Genomic DNA, 25,176 nt, shown 5'->3' on the forward strand with positions numbered 1-25,176 from the left:
AGGTTTTTATGGCTCAGGGTGAGGCCAGCGGGTCTGCGGCAGAGGCCAGCAGCTAAGCGAACCCGGAAGCGGTTGCTGGAGGGCACTGTGAGCCGAACTGGGCCCAAGTCTGCCCAGTCCCGCGGCGCGACGCGGAGCGGGTCCCAGCGCAAGCGCACGCCCCGGCGCGTGACGTGGCGCGGGGGTCATGGCAGGGAGCGAGCCGCGCAGCGGAACCAGCTCCTCGCCGCCGCCCCCGAGCGACTGGGGCCGCCTGGAGGCTGCCATCCTCAGCGGCTGGAGGACGTTCTGGCAGTCGGTGGGCAAGGAGAGAACCGTGCGGACGGTCTCCCGAGAGGAGGCGGACGAGGACACCAGCACCTTGACGCAGCTGCCGGTGAGCCAGGGCCGCCGAGGCCGCCCGGGCCTCACACTGCGGGCCTCCGCGGTCCCCGCTCCTGGTGCCATTTCAGGCTGTGTAGCCGGGCAGTAGCAGTTGACAGGAACGGCCTTGGTGTTGACCCTGGTCCTCCCCAGGCGGCGAAGGTCACGGGACACCTTGTGGCTGTCCTGCTGACCAGCTAGAGCGCTGCTTTCTTGTCTGTCCCTGAGGCCGCACTGGGTCCCAGGACAGCCTGCACATCCGGGTGAGAAACAGGACTTTCCGACCCAGGGTCAGTTTACGAAATTCTTCCAGAGTTAGGTTCTCAGCAGCTTTTATCTCAGGCTCAGAGTATTAAACACTTTCCCAGGACGTTGCTGTTGCCTAATTGTGTATTAGGATCAAAACTGCCACTTGGTTGAAAGTAAGTGCCTCAAGTTACAACAGGCCACAAAGATTATACTAGTTATCTAGTGTTAAACTTTGTAGGCAGATAGACAAATGGAGAGAACGGAAATCCCTGAAAATTTCAATTCTGTGCATCATTTGGATTATTGATACCTTGCTCTATTGTTCATCCCAAATTGAAAACTGCAGGATCAGAAAGCCTCCAAGGTTCTCCTCCTTTCAGTGTTCTTTGAAAGAGTTTAATAAATTATAGATAGGAAATCAGATAACAAATTTCCATTCTTTAATTTGATCTAATGGTAAGATTAGAAATTTGTTCACTTGATAAAGGTTTTATTTTGAAGAATAAATTATTTCCTTAGCTAATTAACTTAAATGAATGCTATATCAAAATAGCCATGAGAAGAAATTGCGGAGCTTATAATTATTTTGCTTGAAAAAATAGCAGGACAGTAGCTGGTGTTTCAAGAATGTTTCAGTTTGTCAGAAATTAAAGTGTTCAGTTTTTTTCCTCCTGATGGCAGGAAAAATTCTGCAGAAGGTATATATATATTTAACTATTAAAAATGCTGACTAGTTCAATTGACCTCTGGTAGTTCAGTATAATTCTTTGTTAATTGTTCAACTTATCATCAACAATAAATTTTCCAAGATAAATTATTTATTCCTTTTTCTGAGCTACTGCTTTCTTCTGTTGCAGATTGATGTCCAGCTATATATTTTGTCATTTCTTTCACCCCATGATCTGTGTCAGCTGGGAAGTACAAATCATTATTGGAACGAAACTGTACGAGATCCAATTCTGTGGAGATACTTTCTGTTGCGGGATCTTCCTTCTTGGTCTTCTGTTGACTGGAAGTCTCTTCCAGATGTAGAAATCTTAAAAAAGCCTATATCTGAGGTCACTGACAACGCATCTTTTGATTACATGGCAGTGTAAGTATCTAGTTTTATGAATTAAAAAGAGATATTCGTTTTCAACCTATAAAGAGTCCACATTAGCTCAGGCCCTGCTATTGATTTTTTGCATGGATTTTGAGTCTTAAGTGTCCTGTTGTCAAAATTAGAGGTTGAGTTAATTGACTTCCTTCATAGACCTTTCAGCTTTAACATTTCCCTATGGTGCCTAACCAGTATTTTAATAAAAAATACCTAAGCTAAATGGCTTAATGGAGGAAAAGTTTATTTTGCTTCAGTTTCAGAGGTTTTAGTCCCTAGTCTGTTGGCGCTATTGGTTTAGGGCCTGTGGCTAAACAGTATATCATGGTGGAAGTATAGCAAAGGACACTGCCCACCTCATGGCAGCTGGAAAGCAAAGAGAGAAAGGAAAGCCTGGGGCCCCAATATTACCAGCAAGGGCATAGCCCCAGTAGCCTAACTTCCCTCAGTAGGCCCTATCTCCCATTGGTGCCACAGACTGGTGACCAAGCCTTTAGCATATGGGTCTTTGGGGGACAATTAAAATTCAAACCATAATAGAATGGCAAGAAATAAAACACTTAACATTCTCATTATCTTTGGAACACTTATCTTTTTGTTAAAAAATACTTTTCCAAATTCAGAAAAGGAATGGCCAGAGATGAGAAAGTAGTTTTTTGGCATTGAAGAAAATTATCCTCAAGACTCTGGGAAATAAAATTTTGTTATCATCCAAAAGTAGTTACATTTTTAAATATCATGAATGTGAGAGAATTATTGAACAAAGGCAGTATATTGGATTCTATGGGGGATGCTTTATGTATATTTACTCATTCAGTTCTCATACAACATGAGGGTTTTGTCTTTGTGTTGTGGATGTAGAATTGAGGTTCAAAGAAGTGATGTGATTTGTCTAACATTTATAAAGAACTATTCAGATTGGAACCCTGTCATGCTACCTCAAAGTCATATAATGTTGTTGAATGTAAATATAATCTCCCTTCTTGAGAACCCCAAAGTTAAGGTGTTGTAAAATAAATTTTATAGTATCTCTGCTTTAGGTAAGAATTGTTTTCCTTGGCTAGAATCAGGAGCTATTGTAGAACTTTTTCTTTTTTTTTCCCAGTGCTGAGGATGGAACCCCGGACTTCATTCCTCGTAGGGAAGCATTCTGTGAAGGAGTTACTTTTCCAGCCCCCAATAGGATTTTTTTCCCAAATTTTATTAAACTTATTTAGTCTTTCCTTATTTCAATCCATATGCCATTATGTCTCATCAAGCTACTTGATGAAAGTGTACATAATGTATTGTATATAATATCAACAAGTACCACCTTTTATGTAACTTGTTGGGCAATACCTCTGATTTGCCCCCATAGCCAACCATAACATCAAGTTTATCTGATGATGTGGAACCATATTTTCCCCAGGGAATAGTAACAATCATAGTAACTGCCATTTGTGATTATGTAATTATTTCTATTCCTTACAACCCTGGGATGTTATTGCTCAACAAAGCAGATGAAGAAAATGGAGTTCTAAGTGGCTTAATAACTAGTTAAAGTGGTAAGGCGTGGAGAGGCTACTTGGCTTCAAAGTTAAATTTGTGTGTGTGTGAATTACAAGTTTCATTACTAATAGAGATGATTTTGTTAGCTTAGTAATTGTCTTTGGCAACTTGATTCATTTAAAGGTTGTGTCATCCAGCTTTCTTTTGTTGTTACAAAATACTTGAGGTAATTATAAGGAAGAAAGATTTATTTCGACTTAGGATTTCAGAGTGCTTGGTAGAACAAAGCTGCTTACCATGTGGTGGCTAGGAAAGAGATAGACAGAAGAGGGTCTGCTTCCTAATACCCCTCCCAGGGAATGTTACCCCACCCTAGTGACCTACCTTTCTTCCACTGAGCCCCGAACTGTGCTTCCTCCTAGTACCACCACAGGCTGGTGACCAGGCCTTTGACAAATGTGCCTTTGGGAGATGTTTCAGGTCCAAGCAATAACAAAGGACATTGGGTTCTATTTCATTTTGGATAACTGTTTTAATATCTGATAAAATTGATTATTAGTTTAGAGGTTTATATGTATTGAAAGAAACTGAATTGTTTCTTTCACATGACTGTTTACTCGTTTTTTTATAAGGAATGTTTAAGCATTCCCTCTACAGCTAGCTCTTACCAAACTATTACATTTTAGGCTGGTAATAGGAGTAACTAAGAAATTTGTTAATTTTGGTGGCCTTAGTTTGTTTTATAAAGCGCTTCTCATGAAACTTATACTTTCTGGGTAGCTTATTGTCATTGTTTAGCTTATTGTTATGTTTCAGTCTTAGCATTGTTGACATTTTGGACCAGTAGTTGTAGGGGACTGTCTTGTGCATTGTCTGATGTTTAGCAGCATCCCTGGCCTCTACTCACTAGATGGAGTAGAGTGGCCCCTTTCTCCTCAGTTGTGCAAACAGAAATGTTTAGATGTTTTCAAATATTACAGAAAGGGGGAATAAAACTTCCTCAGGTTGAGGACAATGAGCTATGTAGTAAATTCTGACCAAATAAATGTTAGACTAAGTGTTCTATGAAAGAATCTAAATGGAAAATGAGAAACTAAGTAGCCACTTCCTGGGGAGGACTTCCTCAGTGTCTGAGCCACTTCCACTCCCACAGCACCTTGTGTTTTTCCCTGCCATGGTAATGTCCTCCTAGTGGATTGGGACTGTATAATACTTATGGTCCTATCCTATGTCCAGCTTGATAATAACATGTGTTCTTAAATAAACAAGTGGCTCAATGTTTTCTGTGTTAATTTCTAATTGTGACAATTTTATACAGTTATAAAATGTGCTGTCCACATACCAGAAGAGCCTCAAAATCCAGCCGTCCTATGTATGGAGCCGTCACCTCCTTTTTACACTCATTAATCATTCAGAATGAACCACGATTTGCTATGTTTGGACCAGGTTTGGAAGAACTGAATACATCTTTGGTGTTGAGCTTGATGTCTTCTGAGGAACTCAGTCCAACTGCTGGTTTGCCTCACAGGCAGATTGATGGTAATTTTATGTCTATAGTACATAATAATTCATATACTTTGAACTTGACTATAGTCTTAAAGGCAAATTAACTCATTTTAATTCTTTAGTAGTAAGGAAATATAGTAACTTGGTGCCCTCCTATAGATCACACTGGACTGAAAAAATTGTGTAGTTATTGTAAGCAGTAAGTTTCCTCTTAATTCCTTAAATTTGTATAATCCAGAATTTAAGATTATATGAAAGTAAATTACATCTTGTCAGGATATTATATTCAAACAGCAGGTATCATGTTTATTTTAAGAAAAGGTTATTAGAATAAGACAATCACCATCTATTGCAAAGGATTTTGATATATGTTTGTATATGTAAAAAAAAAAGCTAAATCATCATCTTCCTCTCTATGAAAAAAGTATTTAATTATTTGGAAAGTTAGGATATATAATAACCAATTTAACTTAGGCTTTACATATTCATTTATTGAGTGCACCTATTAGATGTAGGGATGCAGACATGTAGGGGTTAGGAATGGGATCAGTATGGGGAGAACAACAGCACTTCTTTGGATTATTTTGACTTTGATAACTCTGTGGAAGATCAAAGAAGAGATGCCTATTATAAGCTATCCATTTGAGTAGAAGCTGCATGAGGCCAGGAATCTTGCCATCTTTGTTCTTAAGTGTATCTGTGGTGCCAGGCTATAGTAGGTTCTCCATATATGTTTTGTGAATGAATGGCTAAATGGATCACTTTATGCACTCAGATATTAAGAGCAACATCTGAGCTAGAAGTTGAGATTTGAGAGTCAAATGGAGTGTATGTGAACTTGGAAGTTTGGGGGGATAGAGAGGAAGATTATGATCTAGGTGCAGAAATCTTCAGTGAATATTTGGGGGAAGGAACTATTTCTTCATAAATGACATGGTTGAGGAAAACAAGATGGTGCTATAGCTGTGATTCTTAAATGGATGGAGTTTTTAAAGAAGGTTTGTGAGTAATGGTTTAGATATGGTATTGAGAGTAAAGAAACATCATTCCCACCTTATTTACTATGAAGTGTGAGAAAATAAGCAATTTTGTTACTTGAAGTCCATGGCAAGAGAAGTAGCACCTAGGGGCAGGTCAGTTTCAGGTAAGTCCATTAGATGGGGGGAGCACCTTAAGAAGAGATGGAGGCTATGGTAAAATTTGCCAGTTATAAAATGGAAATTCCATTCTCTAGCAGAAGCTGAAGTATTGCTTAAATATGTAACTCTACTTATGCCATAAACTCTACAAGATCAGAGAAGAAATTTACTTCATTGGTGAATAAGTACAGGACAGTATTAGGACAGGTTGTACTGAGGTTAGATGTGTTAAAAGGACAATTTGGAGGAGTTAAACTGATGAAACCAAAGTTCAAAAGCATGGTAGATTTTTTTATTTCCATGATTTCTTGGTGGAGCACCAAAATTGATGGCTAGAGGACCAGGGTCATGTGGTCTGGGATGGTTGCAGTCCCATTATCCAAGAGTCATGACACTTGTTTACATGTGTTGCCTAGAATGGTGACCTGAAATGGCATGGCATAGCTTATTTAAACAAACAGATTCATTATATGGCAGAGATTAAAGGTGTAGAAGCCTGGAGTTGTCTCTAATGAGCTAAGTAGGGGCCAGATTATGTTAAGATATTATTTCTCTATCTGAAGTGCAGTGAATGACTTTGTAAAGAAGAGATGCAATTAGATAGATATTATAAAGCAATCTCTCCAGCTGCTATCAGAAGGATAGTTGAAGATAAGAGGATATAGGAGACTGGTTAGAATTGATTGCAGAAGTTCAGATGAGAATGATAATTTGGACTAAAGGATGCAAGCGAGGATAAAGTAGACAGATCTAAGAGGATGCTTACATAGCAATAAGAGAACATTAATATAGCAAGAAGAAGAGGTAATTCTCAGAACCTATTATTCCAGGCAACAAGAAGAAAATCAACCACTGAGTGTTAATCCAGTCAAAGGATGAAAAAAGGTTAACAAAGAGCGACAAATAACAGTGTCAAATGACTCATATATACAATCTAAAAAAATAAAATTCAGCACCTATTATTCTCAGTCACTGTACTGGGAGTTTTACATATAGGATCTCAGTTAAGCCCCATAATAACTTTAAGAAAAATATATTATTACCATTTTTTATCAAAATGGAAGTGCTCAAGTATATAGCTCTAAGTAGCAAATTCAGGATTCTAAGCTCAGTCTAACTCAAAATATCAGTATATCTGCAGTTAGTGAAAAATGACATGAAGAACCTAGCAGTTCTTCATTCTCTGTATTTTTATTGCCATGTGAATAAAAGTTGCATACAGCATCTTCTTCAACAAAACATTGCATTTTATTCCAAAGCTATACATAACTTGTCAGAAGTTTTTTTTTTTTTTTTTGCTCTTCTTGCTTTCACTGGGTATTTTTTTCAGTTTTATATTTTGCTGTCTTTATTAATGATTTATTTTGATGACTGTAATTTTATACTTTAGGTATTGGATCAGGAGTCAGTTTTCAGTTGAGCAACCAACATAAATTCAACATCCTGATATTGTATTCAACTACCAGGTAAGGTTGACTACTTGGTGGCCCACTTGAAACATTAGGATTGGAACATTTGTGGGGAATGGAACCTGTTTAGTGTCATAATATGATGTATATTTATTTACATTTTTCTTATAGAAAGGAAAGAGACAGAGCAAGGGAAGAACATACAAGTGCAGTCAACAAGATGTTCAACTTACAGAGTGAAGGAGATGACCAACAGGGAAACCGGTACGTTGTAATTCCACAGATCCAGAAAGTGTGTGAAGTTGTAGATGGGTTCATCTATGTTGCAAATGCTGAAGCCCATAAAAGTAAGCATTATCTTATATTCTTTTAAAAAATACTACTGTATTATTCTGTATAAAACAAATAAGAAAATGCTTTTTTAGTATTTACTGTACCATCTTGGTAATATGACTGTCAATTTTACTTCGGCTTTTATGAGTGTTACTATTAATATTGGATTCACGAGTCTCTTTATATATTAGGATCACCTGGAGAACTTGTGAAACATACAGTTACCCAATTTTTATACAGCTGGTAGATTGCTATTCATAGACTTGGAGTATGCCCTGGACACCTATTTTTTATAAGCACCTGGGAAATTCTTATGCATGTCAAAATTTGATACTATAGTTATATAATGTTTTTGGTTGTATGCTTCTGCATTTTTATTATTGATCTTTTTTCTGTGTCTGACTTATTTAAACAATTTATATAGATGACTATGAAAAATTTTACTTTTGTTTTAACCTCAAAAATGGAGGTATGGGAATAGTGTGTTAATTAAGTAGATTAATTAATTATGTTGGTAAGTTGATGACATTCTCCATGTATTCTGAAAAATTGCCATTTACAATGCTATTTAGCCGTGAAGCTATGACATCATTGGGCCATGAGCCAGTATTATAATTTTTCCCAAATCCTTTGTGAACAAGAATGTAAATATATAATAAATATTTGTTGTATATTGTTTATATGTAGTGAACACTATTATATGTATAAGTTCTTTAATACATTGTTTTGAATTTCTACTGAATTTATTTCTCCTATAATTCATTAGGCATGGAAGCTATTATACTTTGAAAATCTAGAGAAATTATTCATAATATAAATTATTTTTGTTTTTACTTGGATGTCTACAAAAGGAAAACTTTGAAACAAATATATGATACATTCATTTATTCAGAAACAGTTGTTGAGGTCAAATGCTATATTTAGTGCTAGAGATAAAATTGAGAACTGAAACAGACACCCTACTTTTATCTAGTTTTCCAGTCTGATTCTTATATTATTCTATAAAACAAGTAGAAATATAAATTTTAAAAAGTTGCAAGAGGGCTGAGGATGTGGCTCAAGCGGTAGCGCGCTCACCTGGCATGCGCGGGGCGCTGGGTTCGATCCTCAGCACCACATACAAATGAAATAAAGATGTTGTGTCCACCGAAAACTAAAAAATAAATATTAAAAAATTCTCTCTCTCTCTTAAAAAAAAAAGTTTCAAGATACAAAGATAATCTGCACTCAACAGCTCTTTTCCAGTGGTCTCCACTAAATGCTCAGATGAAGGTTAGTGGTAGGGGCAGGAGGCCTATGAGTTACCCTCCTTTATGATACAGTCATGCATGTGATGATTAGCTGCTATTAAAGGATAGGCATATCCTCCTGTTTTCTATATTCCTTTGTAATAAAAGCCAAAGCTGTCTGCCACCAGGATGGGATTAGAAATCCCCTGCTTGTTGATTCCTGGCAGAGGTTAACTGTTGCTGCAGAGAAATGAAGAAGCAAAAGCACTCTGCCCCAGGGGCGGGATAGGAATCCCCCCTTTATTAAGGATTCTGCATTTATAAAAGTTATGTTTGCTGATTCTGGGGGAGGACAGGAAGTTTGCACTGAAGACTTTTCTACCAATATAGGGCAGAATTTACTAGACATGCCAGAACACCAAAAAAGCTTCTACCACTGAGGCTCAAGTACACAGGGTCTCCCCACAACTGAGGCTGGTGCAAGAAAACAGAAGTCTCAGTAGCCCTACCAAGTAACAACCAATAATAACTACTTTAGGGATTGAGGGAAGGGCATGGAGAGGCTTTCTCCCCTTCCTCCTTAGTTGTATAGGTATGAAGATCTAAAAGCTGAGGGGAAAGCAAAAACTCTGAAAAGAGAAACTCACATTCCAGTTCTTGCACTAAGAACAAGGTAGCAGCAGTCCTACTCTGTAATAACTGACTGGTTTGACCCAAATCACTGCTTATCAGAAGGAGGAGGAGAAAGATGTGGGGACAGGAAGGAGGAGAGGGAGAGGGAGAAGAAGGAGTAGAAGGAGCAAACATGTTTCTGGGAGTAAATCCTCTTTACTGCAGTCTACTGCTCTTCTACATAAAACATCTAATATTAAATCTAAAACTCCTAAGACAAAAACAAACAAAAAATCAAAGCAGGATGCGGTGACATGTACCTGTAGTTCTAGCTACACAGGAGGCTGAGGTGGTAGGATCACTTGAGCTCAGGATTTCAAGACAAGCCTGGCCAACTACCAATATTCCTTCTCAAAAGATTAAAAAATAATAAATAAATAAATAAATAAATGTCAAATTATCAATAGATATGGCAGCCAGTTGAGTCAGACCCAGAGACGGACTGTATGTTGGCACTCTCAGAAAGGGACATTAAAATAATTATGATTAATGTGTTAAAAGATATAAAGGACAAGTTGAACAATATGTGTGAACAGATGAGAATTTTCAGCAGAAAAAAGGAAGTTATTTTGTAAAAGTAAAATAAGAATGGTAGAGATAAAAATATAGTAAACAAGTGAACAGTTCTTTTAGTGGGTTTATCAACAAAGGAAAGAAATAGTGAACCTGAAGATAGGTCACTGAGAATTCAAGTTAAAACATAAAGTGAAAAAATAAAAATAAAGTAAGAAACAGAAGCATCTGAGAGCTGGGAAAACCTATCTAGTGATCTAACTTAGGCATCAGCAAACTTTTTCTTACAAGAATAGGTAGTTGGGAAGGGAGAGGTGATGGGAATAGGAAAGACAGTAAAATGAATTGGACATAACTTTCTTGTGTTCATATATGAATACATGATCAGTGAAACTCCACATCATATACAAACAAGAATTGGGTCCTAATTAGAATAAGGGATACTCCATATATGTATAATAGGTCAACATACACTTCTATTGTCAAGTATATTTAAAAAGAACAAATAAAAAAATGCCTTTAAAAAAAAATCCTGCTTTGATTTTTTTTTGTCTTAAGAGTTTTAGATTTAATATTAGATGTTTTATGTTTTAGGCATATGAGTTATATAATTTTTCTCACTCAAGTTTGCTGTTTTAGTGTGAAAGCAGTTATAGACAACATTTAAATGGATAGATATGGCTATTTTCCAATCCAAATTTATTTGCCAAAACAGATCTGCAGAATGTAGTATGCTAATTCTAGTCTAACTTTTGTGCAATTGGAGCCTCAAAATGTAAAAGAAAAAATAGGAAAAAAATAAAATTTTGAATAATGACCAAAATTATTTCAAAATAACTAAAAGACAAAAAAACCACAGATTAAAGATGCTCAGAGAACTCTGAGCCAGATAAGTACAAAGAGAATTACATATTAATCAAACTGATGAAAACCATAAATAAATACAATATCTTGAAGGCAGTCAAGAAAAAAAGTAAATATACATATAAAAGACTGGAGGTAACAATGACAGCAAACTTCCTGACAGAATTACTGCAAGACAAGAATGCAACAGAGAAAAAAATATCCAATATTTAGCAAAATTATTTGTTCAGAAATGGAGCAAATAGAGGCTTTTTCAGAAAAGAAGTTGAATGTTTTAGTTCCTTTGTGTTGCTATGAAAGAATACCACATACTGTCAAATTTATAAAGGACAAAACACATTTTGTAGAGTTCTGGAAGCTGAGAAATTCAACATCAAGGCACTAGCCTCTGAAGTCTGGTGAGGACCTTCTTGCTGTATTTCATGATATGGAGAGTGGAAGGGAAAGTGGAACAAATACGATGTCCTCACATAGCAGAAAATCAAAACCCTCTCCCATAAACCCTTGTTATGCTGACATTAACTCATTCAGTAGGGCAGAACTCTGAATATCCCTGCCACCAAAGTCTCCGCCTCCCAAGACACTTGCACTGGAGATTAAATTTCCAACACATGAATTTTGGGGGACACAGTCAAGCCAAGCACTGAGAAAATTCATCGCCAACAGATCTGCATTATAAAAAATCTTAAAGGAACCTCTGCAGACCAAAGAACATGACACCAGATAAAAATTTGCATCTATAAGTAGAAACAGTTGCATATCTGATATTTTTTCTGATTTAATTTTTCATAATTATTTAAAGGAAAAATATTGGATTATGGATATATGCTATTTTAAAGTAAAGTATAAGATAATAGAACATAGGCAAAATTGAAGTATATTATTGGGTGTTTCTTCTGTATGTATAATCATATTGTATTACTTAAAGGTAAATTATTACAATTTAAAAATGTTTATTGTATGGCTGGGGATGTGGCTAAGTGGTTGAGTACTACTTGCCTAGCATGTGTAAGGCCCTAGGTTCAATCCCCAACACCTTATCAACAACAGAAAATGACTATAGATCCTTGATCAACTACTGAAAGTTTTTTTTTAATTTTTTCTACTGTAGATGGATACAATATCTTTGTTTTGTTTATTTATTTTTATGTGGTGCTGACAATTGAACCCAGTGCCTCACACGTGCAAAGCAAGCACTTTACTGCTGAGCCGCAACCCCAGCCCCATGAAAGTTTAACAGAGTTATAACTAAGTAACCAATAGTGAAATCTTTAAAAAACAAACAAATAAACAAAACTCAACCACAAAAGAAGACAGGCAAAAAGGGAAAAATGAACAAAGAACTGATGGGAGAGTCAAATCCAAGAAGGAAATGCTAGATTTAAATGTACCATATTGATAGTTACATTACATCTTTTATTCATTTTCAGTTGTATGTAACAAACTACTTCAGACAACACCTAGTAGCTCACAGTTCTGTATAACAGAAGTCTAGGCAAGGTAGGAGTAGGTTTTCTGCTTATGGTCTCATGGACTGAAGTTAGAGTACAGATGGACTACATCCTTGTCTTGAGGCTCTTGGGAAGAATCCACTCCCAAGGTCACTTGAGTTAATGGCTAAGTTCAGGTGCTCATTGTGAAAGAACTGGAGTCCTTGTTTTCTGGCTGGCTGGCAGCTGAGGCTGCTCTCATCTTCTAGAGGCCACCTACATTCCTTGCCCTGTATTCCCTCCCATCTTCAAATCCAGAATCTCTCTTCATCCTGTCTCACTGGGAAGAACCCCTCATAAAGGCTTACTAATTAGCTCAGCCTCTACTTTGCTAAAGTCAACCGTGTCCTAAAGCTTAGCAATATCTCATCATATTTGCATGCTTCTCCACCACTCAAGGGAAAAGGGTTATGAAAGGGTCATAGGGTCATTTGAGAATTAAGATGCTTAATTCTAAGTATCTTAACCTAAAATGTAAACACTCCAATAAATGATAATCAATTTGAATTAAAATATTGGACCAAATATACGCTAAAATTTTGAAATTAAGACTTTTGAGGGCTGAGGTTGTGGCTCTGTGGCAGAGTACTCATCTAGCACACATGAGGCACTGGGTTCGATCCTCAGCACCACATAAAAATGAAATAAAGATATTGTGTCCACCTACAACTAAAAGATAAATATTAAAAAAAAAGACTTTGGGAAGAGAAAGGATAGTGACAGCTACAGAATTTGTGAGGGAAAATATCTATATAAAAGATATTTACATTTAAACTCCAGATACTTCCAAACAGTATTGTGATTTTTTCCCTCCTCTGGCTTAACCTAAATTCCTATCCTTGAAAGATTCCTTAATCTAATTTTATGACAAAGCAATAAAGACCAGAAAGAGGCATTTTGTTATGTCTGGAGCTTGGTAAAGTTTTTTCCCTTACTTGGTTCATTTTAAATTTAATTTTATGATTTTAAAAATCATTAGAGGTTATATAAATTAAAGGTTTTGATTTACATTTCTTAGGACATGAATGGCAAGATGAATTTTCTCGCATCATGGCAATGACAGATCCAGCTTTTGGATCTTCAGGAAGACCAATGCTGGTTTTATCTTGTACTTCTCAAGCAGATGTAAAAAGAATGCCCTGTTTTTATTTGGCACATGAGCTGCATCTCAATCTTCTAAACCACCCATGGATGGTAAGGTCCTAACTTCTTTGGTGACAAAAATATCATTTTCACTCTATTATCTATTTGAGTTTTGTATTAGTTTTCTGTTATTGTAACAAAATACCTGAGATAATCACTTAGAAGATCTCTCACAGTTTTGTAGGTTTCAGTCCAGGGTCAGTTGTTCATGTTGCTTTTGGGCCTGTGGCCTGGCAGTAGATCATGGTGGAAGTACATGGCAGAGGATGCTCATCCACCTCATGGCCAGGAATGAAACAGAAAAAGGAAGACATTGGAATCCCAATATCCCCTCCAAGAGCATGTCCCCAGTGATAAGAAGACCTCCTACTAGGCCTCAACTCCTAAAGGTTCTTTCTATCACTTTGCAGTAGTACCATGGCCTAGCAACTAAGCCTTTGAAATTTGGGGGTCACTTGTCCAAATAATAAAAGTTTTATCCTTTCACATTCATCCTCTTCTATGAAACAGCATTCTAAAGTCAATTTTAAGAGCTTTATTGATGGGAGCTGTTTGAATTGTATTAATATCTCAGTTAGCCAGTTGTTCCCCACTTGCCTCTCCTGTCACAGAAACAGAGAGATAGTAATTGAGTATGGTTGGGGATGCATGAAGCCCTGGGTTTGATCGCAGCATTGCCAAAAAAAAAAAAAAAGACAAAACAAACAGGATTTTGCATATAGTTTATTACTTCGCAAAGTTTATTTTAATCATGGAATTCTTTCTTTGAATGAAACCTGACATGAAAACCTATGAGACAACAGGTAAAGAAACGATAAAGTTGGAAATGTTTTCATGGAAAATGTTAGCAGATTTTATTCCATCTTCCCTCGTATCTTCCCTGGAGCTCCAGAGACTCTTTGGAACGTGTGTTGAAGACTTCCAGAATAGTGGGAGTTTTAGCTCTACTAGTCAGAGGAGTAGCTATTTCCCAGACTCTTTTTATTTAAAAAATATATTTTAAACTAATACTAATATGAAAATTATACTCATTAATGGGTACCATGTAATGTTTTAACACCAGTATGCATTGTATAATGTTTAAATCAGGTTAAACATATCATTCTTTTCAAATGTTCTTTATAATGAACACATTCAAAATCCATTCTTTTAGCTTTTTGAAATGTAGAACACATTCTTGTTATCTGTCATCACCCTACTATGCTGTAGTGTGCAGGCCGGAACTTCTTACTTGTATCTAATTGTAACACAGCATCAATTGCTAAATCTTTCCCCATTCCTCCCTGCCCATACTATCCCCAGCTTCTAGGTCTATTCTCAACTATGAGATTAAATTATTTTAGATTCCACATGTGAGATTATGTAGTTGTTGTCTTTCTGTGCCTGGTTTATTTCGTGTAACATGATCTCAGTTCATGTTGTCACAAATGACAAGATTTCATTTTTTATGGTAGAATAGTACTCTTTTATATGCATATATCACATCTTTATCATTTATTGACTCTAAATGTGTTGGCAGTCAAGACTAGTACTTCAGTGAACATGGGGTTGCAGATATCTCTGACATACAGATTTCCTTTCCTTTGGATACATTTGCAGGGGGATTGCTGGATCATGTGGTAGTTCTATTTTTAATTTTTTGAGGAACCTACATGCTGTTTTCTTAAATTTATATTCCTAGGAACAGTAAGTCAAGGTTCCCTGTTCTCCACCCATTGTAGAAATCTTTTACTTCCTTAATTAAATTGATTCCTTTGTATTTTTTTTTTTTTAGCTATTGCAAATGAGAGTCCTTTAATGATTCTTTACTCAGAAATCTCATTATTGGTATATAAAAATGCTGTTGATTTTTGTATGTTGATTTTATATCCCTCAATTTTACGGAATTCTTTCAGCATTTCTAATGATCATATAGTGGAGGATTTAGGTTTTTCTATATATAGAGAACTATATCATCTACAAATTGGAATAAATTGAATAAATGGGAATAAATTGACTTGTTCCCTTCTTATTTGCAAGGATTTTATTTAAAAAAAATTAAATTTATATCTCTTGCCTAATTGCTTTGGCTAAGCCTTTCATTATGTTATTGAATAAAAGCCTTCTAGTACTATGTTGATAAGAGTGGGCATCTTTGTTTTGTTCCAGATTTTAAAGGAAAAGCTGAAACTTCAGTGTAATGTTGTTTGTGGGTTTGTTGAATAGCTTTTATTATACTGAGGAATGATTGTTCTATACCTAATTTGTTCAGTTTTTATCATGAAGGGATGTTGAATTTTATTGAATGTTTTTGTGTATCTATTGCATAATCATATGATTTTTTGGTTTTTGATATGATGCAATATATTTATTGATTTATATATTTTGAACCATCTTTGCATTCCTGGGATAAATCCCACTTGATCATGATGAAAGATCATTTTGAGGTGCTATTGAATTCAATTTGCTAATGTTTTATCAGGAAATTTTCCATCTTTTTTCATTAGATATTGATCTACAGTTTTCTTTTTTGTTATTATTTTCTGCATGTCTGGTTTTGGTATTAGGCAGTGCTTGTCTTGTAGTTTAGAAGAATTCATTCCCTTTCAATTTGTTGAAATAGTTTGAAGAGAGTTGGTTCTTCCTTAAAAGTTTTATCAACTTTAGGAGTAAAGCCATCTGATCCTGGGCTTTCCTTTGTTGGAAGACTTTTCAGTACTGATTTAATCTCAGTGTTCATTATTAGACTGTTGAGATTTTCTATATCTTCATTGTTCAATTTTGGTTGATTTTATGTGTTCAGAAGTTTGTCTGTTTCTTTAGATTTTCCAATATGTTGGCATATAGTTGTATTTCTGTGGTATTAGTTATAATCATCTCTCATTTAGTTATTTGCATCTTAGAGAAAAGATACAAGAAAATATTTTTTATCTAAGTATTCTATAAGACAGCACTTAAGTAACTTACCCAAAATTTATTGAGATATTCTAAGTTCTTTTTGTTAAAGTGTCTAGAAAATATCCCTCAAAATCACAGGATTTTGGACTCAATTTATCACTGACAACATTCTCTCTTATCTGCTCATAGGTCCAGGATATGGAGGCTGAAACTTTAACTGGTTTTTTGAATGGCATAGAGTGGATTCTTGAAGAAGTGGAATCTAAGCATGCAAGATGATCCTTCTTTTAGACCTTGGGAACTGAAACCATTTGAAATTTGTTACTAAGGTCATTATGTGTATATTTTCTCAGACAACTACCTTTGTCCTACCTTTTGTAGGTGGGCTTTATATTGTACAGCTGCAACAGTTGTATTTTTATATTATGTTTACTTTTAACCTTAAATCAATTACAAGAAGAGTTTCAATCCTAGTATTTAGCCTCAAATGAACCTTTAAATTTTTTGATAAATTTTATATTTTATTTCTTTACAAAAACATTAAATTCTGGAAAAAAATAAGCCTGTATTACACTTATTCCTTGTGGTTTCTATTCTTTTCAGTACAAAGATTTTCCTAGAGGGAAATAGCAAATTTTCTAAGCTTCCCAGAAGGTCTTTTCAAGAATTCATAACTAGTTATCAGAAAGGAAGCTTTTTGTTATCCATTTTTAATAGTTCCACTTTGTAAAGAATAAAGCTTTTACTAGAACTATATTTAATATTATGACCATACAAACTCTCTTCTTTTCTGAAATAGTAGAGAGCAAGATAATATTTAATACTAGTTCAGTGAAAAATAGCTTTACTTGGCAGTTATTATTTTCAAATGATGATGTTATGGTACTAGGTTAAATTTTATTCATATCTATAGAGAAAACATTCCAGAGACTTACATGTATATTATTGCCTTCTACAAACTGCTTGCATTTTGCAGAGGAAACACCCTACTATCTTATTAGAACTGGAGGATTTTAAGATTTTATTAAAGGGAGCATAAATATCTACATGTTATTTATGTAAAAATCTATATTTAAATTAATTTCTGTTTTTGGAGAGAAAATTTGTAACATATAATTGCATTTAGTGCATTTAGTCTTTTTTAGCAGACCCACTCTCCAAATAACCCATTGACCTATTAATCCAATCATGAGGACAGAGCCCTAATCCTCCCTTAATGATCTCACTTGGTCATACTTCTTAATATCTCATAATGGAGATTATATTTCAACATGAGTTTCACAGGAGACAGACCATATTAAAATCCTAGCAGTGATATTATTCTAATTTTTTAGGTGAAGAAATTGAGACAGAAAAGTGAAGAATTCTATTATAATTCAAGTTCATGCCATTGTGTATCTAGTAGAGAGGTCATGAGATGTGGAGCCTGAAAATCTCTTCACTTAAGTAAAAAAGAGCTATAAGCTATTACAATCGTGAATTAAAAAGCGATTTCCTGAATTCTATGTTTCACTAAATTCTCATCATTTCCCTAGTAGCACTATCTAGGATGACTAAAAGTAAAAATAATTATATATGCAATCTCTGGAGAGCAAGATACAAATTCCAGCCATGCCAACTCTATCTGTATGACCATGAAGTCTTAAATTCTGAATCTCATGTACAGAAAGAGGATCACTATGTTTACCTTGGACTTAAGTTTTACCTTTACCAAGAACTGCCTGTAAGTATCTTGGGAAATAACTTCTCCTCTGTGGGAAGGCTTCAATTTGACACTAACATGCTCAGTGTTTATGGATTTTTCAGTGTCATTCTCTGAAATTATTTCCTCCTGTGTGACAGCTATTTCATAGGTATGTTTAACTAGTCATGGAAAAAATAAGCATCAGTGTTTAATCACCCAAATGCTATTATATTACCACTATTGAAAAGTAATGTGAAAAATGTGCACCACTCTAAATGGTGTATGAACTACATGTATTAATTAGTAAGTGTGGTCTAAGTTGTGTCCTAACAGATTCATATATTAAAGTCTTATCTCCATGTATACCTCAAAATGTGACTGTATTTATAGATAGGACCTTTAATTAGGAGGTATGTATGGCACATCGGTAGGCACTAGTCCAATGTGACTGATGTCCTAATAAGAAGGAGAGGCACCAGAGATGACAGTGCACAGAGGAAAGACCACAGGAGGGCAAAGCAAGAAGACTGCCTTCTGCGAGCAAAAAGGAGGGGCCTGAGAGGACATCAAATCTGCTGACACTTCAGTCTTGGACTTCTATCCTGCAAATCTGTGAGAATTTCTGTTCTTTAAAATAGTCTATAGTATAGTTGTTATGGCATCCCTAGAAAACTGATACCATAATTAAATGCTATTTTGTAATGATCTTAGGCTGTTGTTTTGTAGAAATTATATAGAAGTCCTTATTAATATATCAAGGTATTCAGTTCTGCAACTGCAATTAAATTAAGCACATGTTAAGGGAATATTTTATTTATAGTCAAGGAATATAATTTTCCATTTTATTGTTGAAATAATTTTCCTAAACTATGAGAATATCTCATAATGGAGATTATATTTTGACATGATTTGAAATATAATCTGTGTAAGATTATATTTCAACATGAGTTGAAATATAATCTATGTAATTCCTCTACTGAGAAATTTTCAATGGTTCACCATTGTCTAGGATAAGGACCTAATCTGAAATCATTGTAGAAAAGAGAAGCTTTATCATTTTTTATTACTTTTAGTAACATAATAATATGTATAGCTTGTGAAATTATGATTATTACCATGATGATGGACTGTATTTGAGACGACCTCTCAAAAGGTTCCATTTCTTCAAGATCCATAGCACCTGCTAGTACTATTATTGGAGACTAAGACTTTACACATGGACCTTTAGAGAACACCATCCATATTCCAACCATAGCATAGGTCACTCTGTTTGAGAAATATTTAACAATACAACTATGTAAAGAAATATCAAGTGAGAATTATAAAAATGACTATTATTTTTTCTATTTTGTTCCTTCCTTACTCTATTTTTATCAGTAAAATCATGGTTGGCACATAGTGAATGCTGGGTAGATATTTTTAGAATGAATGATAAGTGAAAAAATAAATGTAGCCATGAAAAATAATGCTTTAAGGGATGAGGAAATATCAGAGGAAGGTACATTTTTCAGTTGTTCTGTGTCTGGGATTCACTGCTTACCAGGAAAGTGCATGAGAGGGAATTCAATATCAGAATCACAGAGAAACAGAAATTTGGGTATTTTGAAGAGCCAGGCCAGTAGTGCCAGTGGGAAACTGTTCACCAAAGAGGGGAAGGGTGATATAGGCAAAAAGAGAGAAAAGCTATGGAAAAAATTAGCATGGGGAACCTATGGAATAGAGAGGCAGTGTGATGTTAACTGACCCAGAAGCAGCATGTAGAGCTAGTGTTTGAAAAGTACTCTGTATTTCTTTATTGGCCAGTGGAGCTGAGGTGGGGAACCATCTCAAAGCGGCCACATGTTAGCTTTCTGCTGCTGGAGCCCAAGAGATCGTAACAAGTGGTATCAGACTGTCCCAGCAAGTGCCTGCTGTGGGGTACAGAGTGTGCCTGGCAGGATTTGACTGAAATGGGAAAAAAAAGGATTGTGTCCAGGGAACTCAGGCTAGGGATACAGAGCAGAGTGTGGCTTGCTTTCCCTTTGGGTCTGGCAGCTTGTGGGATCAGTGAGAGAAAACCCAGAATCTTCACAGGTGGGCACATTTTACTTGGGACCTGGTCCTGCCATGACCGCATTTGTGGGTGGTGGAAAGTGAGAGACCTGCAGAGTTAGTTGCTCTCTCCTACAAGTGCAGTTCTCAGGAGGCCCCTGAAGTCCTGATATTTCCCAGCATAGATGGATACCTGCTTGGCAATAGAGTGGGTGAAGCTTTTCTTTCTAGAGCAGATACTGCTGGCAAAATTACAAGGCCAATCAGGGCTAAACACTAGCTGTTGGACTTCACATTTAGAACTCTACATCAGCCCTGCCCTGGGAGTGCATTTTAACTAGTTTGATCAGACAAAACTCCAATTTTCACTACTTCCCATTCTGTCCTACCTTATATTGATGAGGAGGGAAGCTGAGAGCTTTTACAACCAACTTCAGTTGAGGCCACTCCAACCAGCAGCTTCGTGAGCAACTCAACAAGACAGGTTTAGCAATACCCAGCCATTGCTCTAAGAGCTGTACACAGTCCAAGAAAAAACAGAACAAAGGGAAGTAGGCAAAGGTAGTGAACATCCATTATTCTCAACAGTTTTGACTACCTCAGTGGAGAACAGTGCCTTTATTTTTCGCTAAGATTTTTTTCCCTTCTTTTCTGTATTGTGTGTGTATGCACGTGCACACACACATGCATTCTTGCTGTGCTGATTTGTTTGTGGATACATATATATGTATATGTGTACTTTTCATCTCTTCATTTTTATCATTTTTTTTACCCATTTGTTATTTCATCTTATTCTGACTTTAGAGGGTTAGGGGTTTTTGTTCGTTTGGGTTTGACTTTTTATTTTATTTTTGTTTGTCTTATCACTCCTTCTCTCCTTTCTTCCCCTCCAATAGCCAATTTCTCTCATTCTCATTTTATTTGTTTAGTTGCTTCTTTGTAAAAAAAATTTTTCAAGTTGTAGATGAACACAATATCTTTATTTCATTTATTTATTTTTATGTGGTGCTGAGAATTGAACCTAGTGCCTCACACATACCAGGCAAGTGCTTCACCACTGAGCCACAACCTCAGCCCATATTTAGTTATTTTTTTACTCCCTCTTTTTTTATATATATATAGCCATCACTTGCTACCTCCTTCTTGCTTTTCCTCTGTTTACTTTTTTAATACTTTAAACTTTTGCCTTCATATTCCATTTTCTTTTCTCTTAATAAACTGTAATTTTACTATCTTTTATAACTATTTCATTTCTATAATTCCTGCCTCTACCATTCATGGTATTGTGGTTATTAGTTCTATGGAGGGAGTAGTTAATACCTGGTCTTTGTTTTCATGCTAGATATAATTCATGACGTGTTGATGTTGCTGTTGTTAAATGCTGACCCTGTTATTTCTCTTTTAGTGGTAATTGGTGTTGTTGATGTCATAGTAGGCACAGATCAGTTATCGTAATTCTGTATAATGATCAGTACTCCACAACTCAGCCAAATGACAGCACACCTTGCTCCACACACAAACCATCCATGACGAAGCTTCAACAATACTTTAACACATACACTAGGGGAGACAAAACTCCTAAACCAATGACCAGGCCCCAAATAGGAATGGAAGGAAGGGGGTCTTGGACATTTACTCCTACAGCAAAATCAAAGAAAGATTCCAGAACAATAGATAAGGTGAATCCATAGTGTTGCAGTAGTCCTCCAAGAATGAATTAAACTAGCAGTTCTGCCGTAGCAAACTAAATGGCATTGGCATTTGAAACTAACACTTGGATTACATTGAGGCTATGTGTTGGGACTAAGAGATACCCACAACATAGGACTTATTACAAAAAAGATAACTATACACCAAAGAACATCCTCACAGAGGAGGAAAAGAAATCCATCTTAACAGATATGCAAGTCCAAGACCTCTAATAACATGAGGAAACAGGTAAACAAGTTTCCTCCCAAAATTTATAATCCCCAAAGGAACACACAGATGTGAAAGAGAATTAAATTCCATAGAGAGATTATAAAAGTTATTAAGATTATTAATGAATATCTAAAATATATTTTAAGAAATGAATCAGGAGACCAAATACAAGAGGTGAAAGACCATTTCAATAAAGAGATTAACATTCTAAAACCAATCAACTCCTAGAAATTATACGATGAATCAGATAAAAAAATTCACTTGAAAGTATCACCAAGAGATGAGATTACATAGAAGACAGAACTTCAGGCTCCAGAAACAGGGTATAAGAATTGGAACACTCAGTAGACATTAAAGAAGAATAAAGACCGTGATTAGAATATACAAGAACTCTAGACAACACTAAGAGGCCAAACGTAAAAACCATTGGGATAGAAGAGGGCATAGTGATACAGGCTAATAACATTAAGAAAATTTTCAGTGAAATAATAGAAAATTTTCCAAGCCTAAGGAATGATATGGCCATCTACATACAGGAGCATGTAGAACCACAAACAGAGAAGATAAACAAAACCAAACAAAACCAAAAAAAAAAAAAAATCCTCTCCAAAACACACATCAAATCAAAATAACTGACATAGAGAATAGGGATAAAATTTTAAAACCACAAGAAAAAAACATCAGGTCACATTTAGAGGTAAAACAATAAGGCTTACTTCTGATTTCTCAACTCAGACTCTAAAATTCATGAAGACTTGGGTGAGATAATCCAAGCTCTGAAAGAAAGCGATTGCTGGTCAAGATTGCTATATTCAGCAAAGATGTCGTTCAGAATTGAAGAAGAAATGAAAACTTTCCACCATAAGGATAAACAAAAGAATTCATGGCCATTACATTGGTAGAAAACACTCAAAGTTTACAGACAGAACTCAAAAACAAACCCAAGTACTCTCAAATGGATGAAGCTCTTCAGAAGAGCAATTAGGTAAAAGAAAATTAAGAACAAATTAAATGTATGGCACAAACCCTAATAAATGGAAATAATTTTAAACATCTCTCCAGAGTAGTTCTGAATATAAATTGTCTCAACTCTCCAATTAAAAGACTGTCCATGATAAATTAAAAAACAAGGATCAACCATATATTGTTTTCAAGAAACTCATAGGAAAAGACATCCTCAGGCTAAAAGTAAAAGGATGGAAAAAGATGTTACATGCAAATGGAGTTCATAAACAAGCAGGAGTAGCTATTCTCATATGTGACCAAGCAAATTTCAAGCAAAAATTAATCAGAAGAGACAAAGGAAGGCCACTACATGCTTTTAAAGGGAACAATCCAGATGTCGGGGGTTGAGGGGAAGGCAGAAGGGGAGGGAAAGGGGAAGAACTGGGGAATGAATTTGACCAAATTATGCTATATAAACATGTGAATATATCGTAATGAATTTCACATTTATATATCACTGTAATTCATCAATTTAAAAGGTAACAATTATAGAAGAAAGACCAATAGAGAAAAGAAAGGGGAGCAGGAGGAAGCAGGAGGCAAAGTACTAGGGATTTAAGTGGAGCAAATTATGCCATATGCATTTAAAAATATGTTAAATGAACCCCACTATTGTGTATAACTATAATGCACTAATAAAAACATGAAAATAGGGCTGGGTTTGTAGCTCAGTGGTAGAGTGCTTGCCTAGCATGTGTGAAGCCCTGGGTTCAATCCTCAGCACTACATAAAGATGAGTAAATAAAATAAAGATATTGTATTCATCTACAACTACAAAAATATTTTTTAAAAAACACAAAAATAATGCTTTGAAATAATACTTAAATCCATTAAAATGTTCATGATGTGATCATCCATTCAATTTTACTGAATTCTCTACTTAAAAGGAATTAATATTTGAAGAATGCATTCGCTTTTTGATAAATAAACATATTAAAAATTTAGTGATTGGTAGGGTCATGTACCTGGATGTTGCCATAGGGGTGAAAAAGAGGGCAATCTCCTTCCTGTTCATCATGAAGAGTCATTACTGACACCTCTACACCAAAGGACAAATTAACAAGAGAAAAGTATTACAAATTTATTTGCTCATAATTTTATGTGATATGGGAGTCTTCAACTTGAAGACCCAAAGACTCAGGGTGAACCACACATTTTTATGCTTAGTTTCTAATATGAAAAGGAGGAAGCCATAAAAAAGATAAGTAGACAAGAAAGGTTATGATCTAATGCTAATAGAATGAGTGGGAAACCCACAAAGCCAGTCCATTCAAAATCTTCTTGTCCTCATCCTGTAGGATGGCTTTCCTACTGGACACCATCTAAATGGGGGTTTTCTGTATTGTTTTATTTATTGGTACTGGGATTGAATACAGGGATGCTCAATTAATGAGCCATATCCACAGCCCCTTTTAAATAGTTTATTTAGACACAAGACAAACTCACTGAGTTTTTTTAGGGCCTTGCTAAGTTTAAATGGAGATTTTATGATCCACTCTCAAACAAGGTATGTTAGTCAATTATGGCCAGTTCCAAGAAAAAAAGGTGAGGGAAAATTAGAGTAATATTAAAGTTTATGACCTACTTTAGGGAAGAGGAATTCTAGTTTCTATGGCTTGCCTTGGCATTAGAAGAGAGGGAAGAACAGACAGAAAGGAGGAACTGAGAGAAACTTTGCTTTTCGAGGTGTTCACTTTGGAGTATTATTTTCTGAGGCGCAACATTATAGAACTCTTTCATATCTGGCAAGAGAAACCAGTATGTAGACCTGAAAAGAAAAAAAAGAAAACGTGTTCATTAAAAACATATGAATGTTCACAGCAGTATTATCCATTAAAGCCAAAACCAGAAACAACCCAAATATCCATCATGTGATGATTGAATAAATAAACTATTGTACACCTATGTGATAGAATATTACTTGGAAAGAAAGAGAAGTACCGACAACCTGGTACTATATGGATGAATCCTAAAAAATCTGCGACGGGAAAGAAGCCACTCCTGAAGGCCCACATCTTATATTATTTCACATATAAAATGTCCAGAGTTAAGGAAACAAAGTTGATTATTGGTTAGCTACGGTGAGAGAAGGGGTAATAGGAAAATAGAGTTGAGTGCCCTATTATGACTGTTTTTCTATTCTTCCTTGGGTTTTCTTTAGTTTG

General features: G+C 35.7%; 1 protein-coding gene across 2 annotated transcripts; it reads left to right on the forward strand.

The window, feature by feature from the left end:
• FBXO4 (F-box protein 4) lies at positions 1–23,332 on the forward strand. 2 transcript variants are annotated; one of them, XR_014023311.1, is made up of 8 exons: positions 1–376; positions 1,470–1,705; positions 4,515–4,735; positions 7,232–7,307; positions 7,422–7,597; positions 13,370–13,545; positions 16,561–16,700; positions 18,038–18,876. XR_014023311.1 is itself a non-coding variant. In XM_081304383.1 (7 exons), exons 1-7 carry the CDS (start codon positions 188–190, stop codon positions 16,648–16,650), a joined length of 1,164 nt encoding a protein of 387 aa, XP_081160509.1. In that variant the 5' UTR covers positions 3–187; the 3' UTR covers positions 16,651–23,332. The 2 variants fall into 2 exon arrangements, 1 of the variants encoding a protein (XP_081160509.1); XM_081304383.1 differs by having other exon boundaries at positions 3–376; positions 16,561–23,332.
• The last annotated feature ends 1,844 nt before the right edge of the window (positions 23,333–25,176 follow it).

This window comes from Spermophilus citellus (assembly GCF_964194105.1).
Source record: "Spermophilus citellus genome assembly, chromosome: 1".
Lineage (NCBI taxonomy): Eukaryota > Metazoa > Chordata > Mammalia > Rodentia > Sciuridae > Spermophilus > Spermophilus citellus.

What these genes read in the sequence shown, in the direction of transcription:
- FBXO4 (XM_081304383.1), top strand. Translation starts at nt 188, where the DNA reads ATGGCAGGGAGCGAGCCGCGCAGCGGAACCAGCTCCTCGCCGCCGCCC. An exon ending in TCTTTTGATTACATGGCAGT is followed by an intron (nt 1,706 to 4,514) that starts GTAAGTATCTAG and finishes AATTTTATACAG; the next exon opens with TTATAAAATGTGCTGTCCAC. An exon ending in GCCTCACAGGCAGATTGATG is followed by an intron (nt 4,736 to 7,231) that starts GTAATTTTATGT and finishes TTTATACTTTAG; the next exon opens with GTATTGGATCAGGAGTCAGT.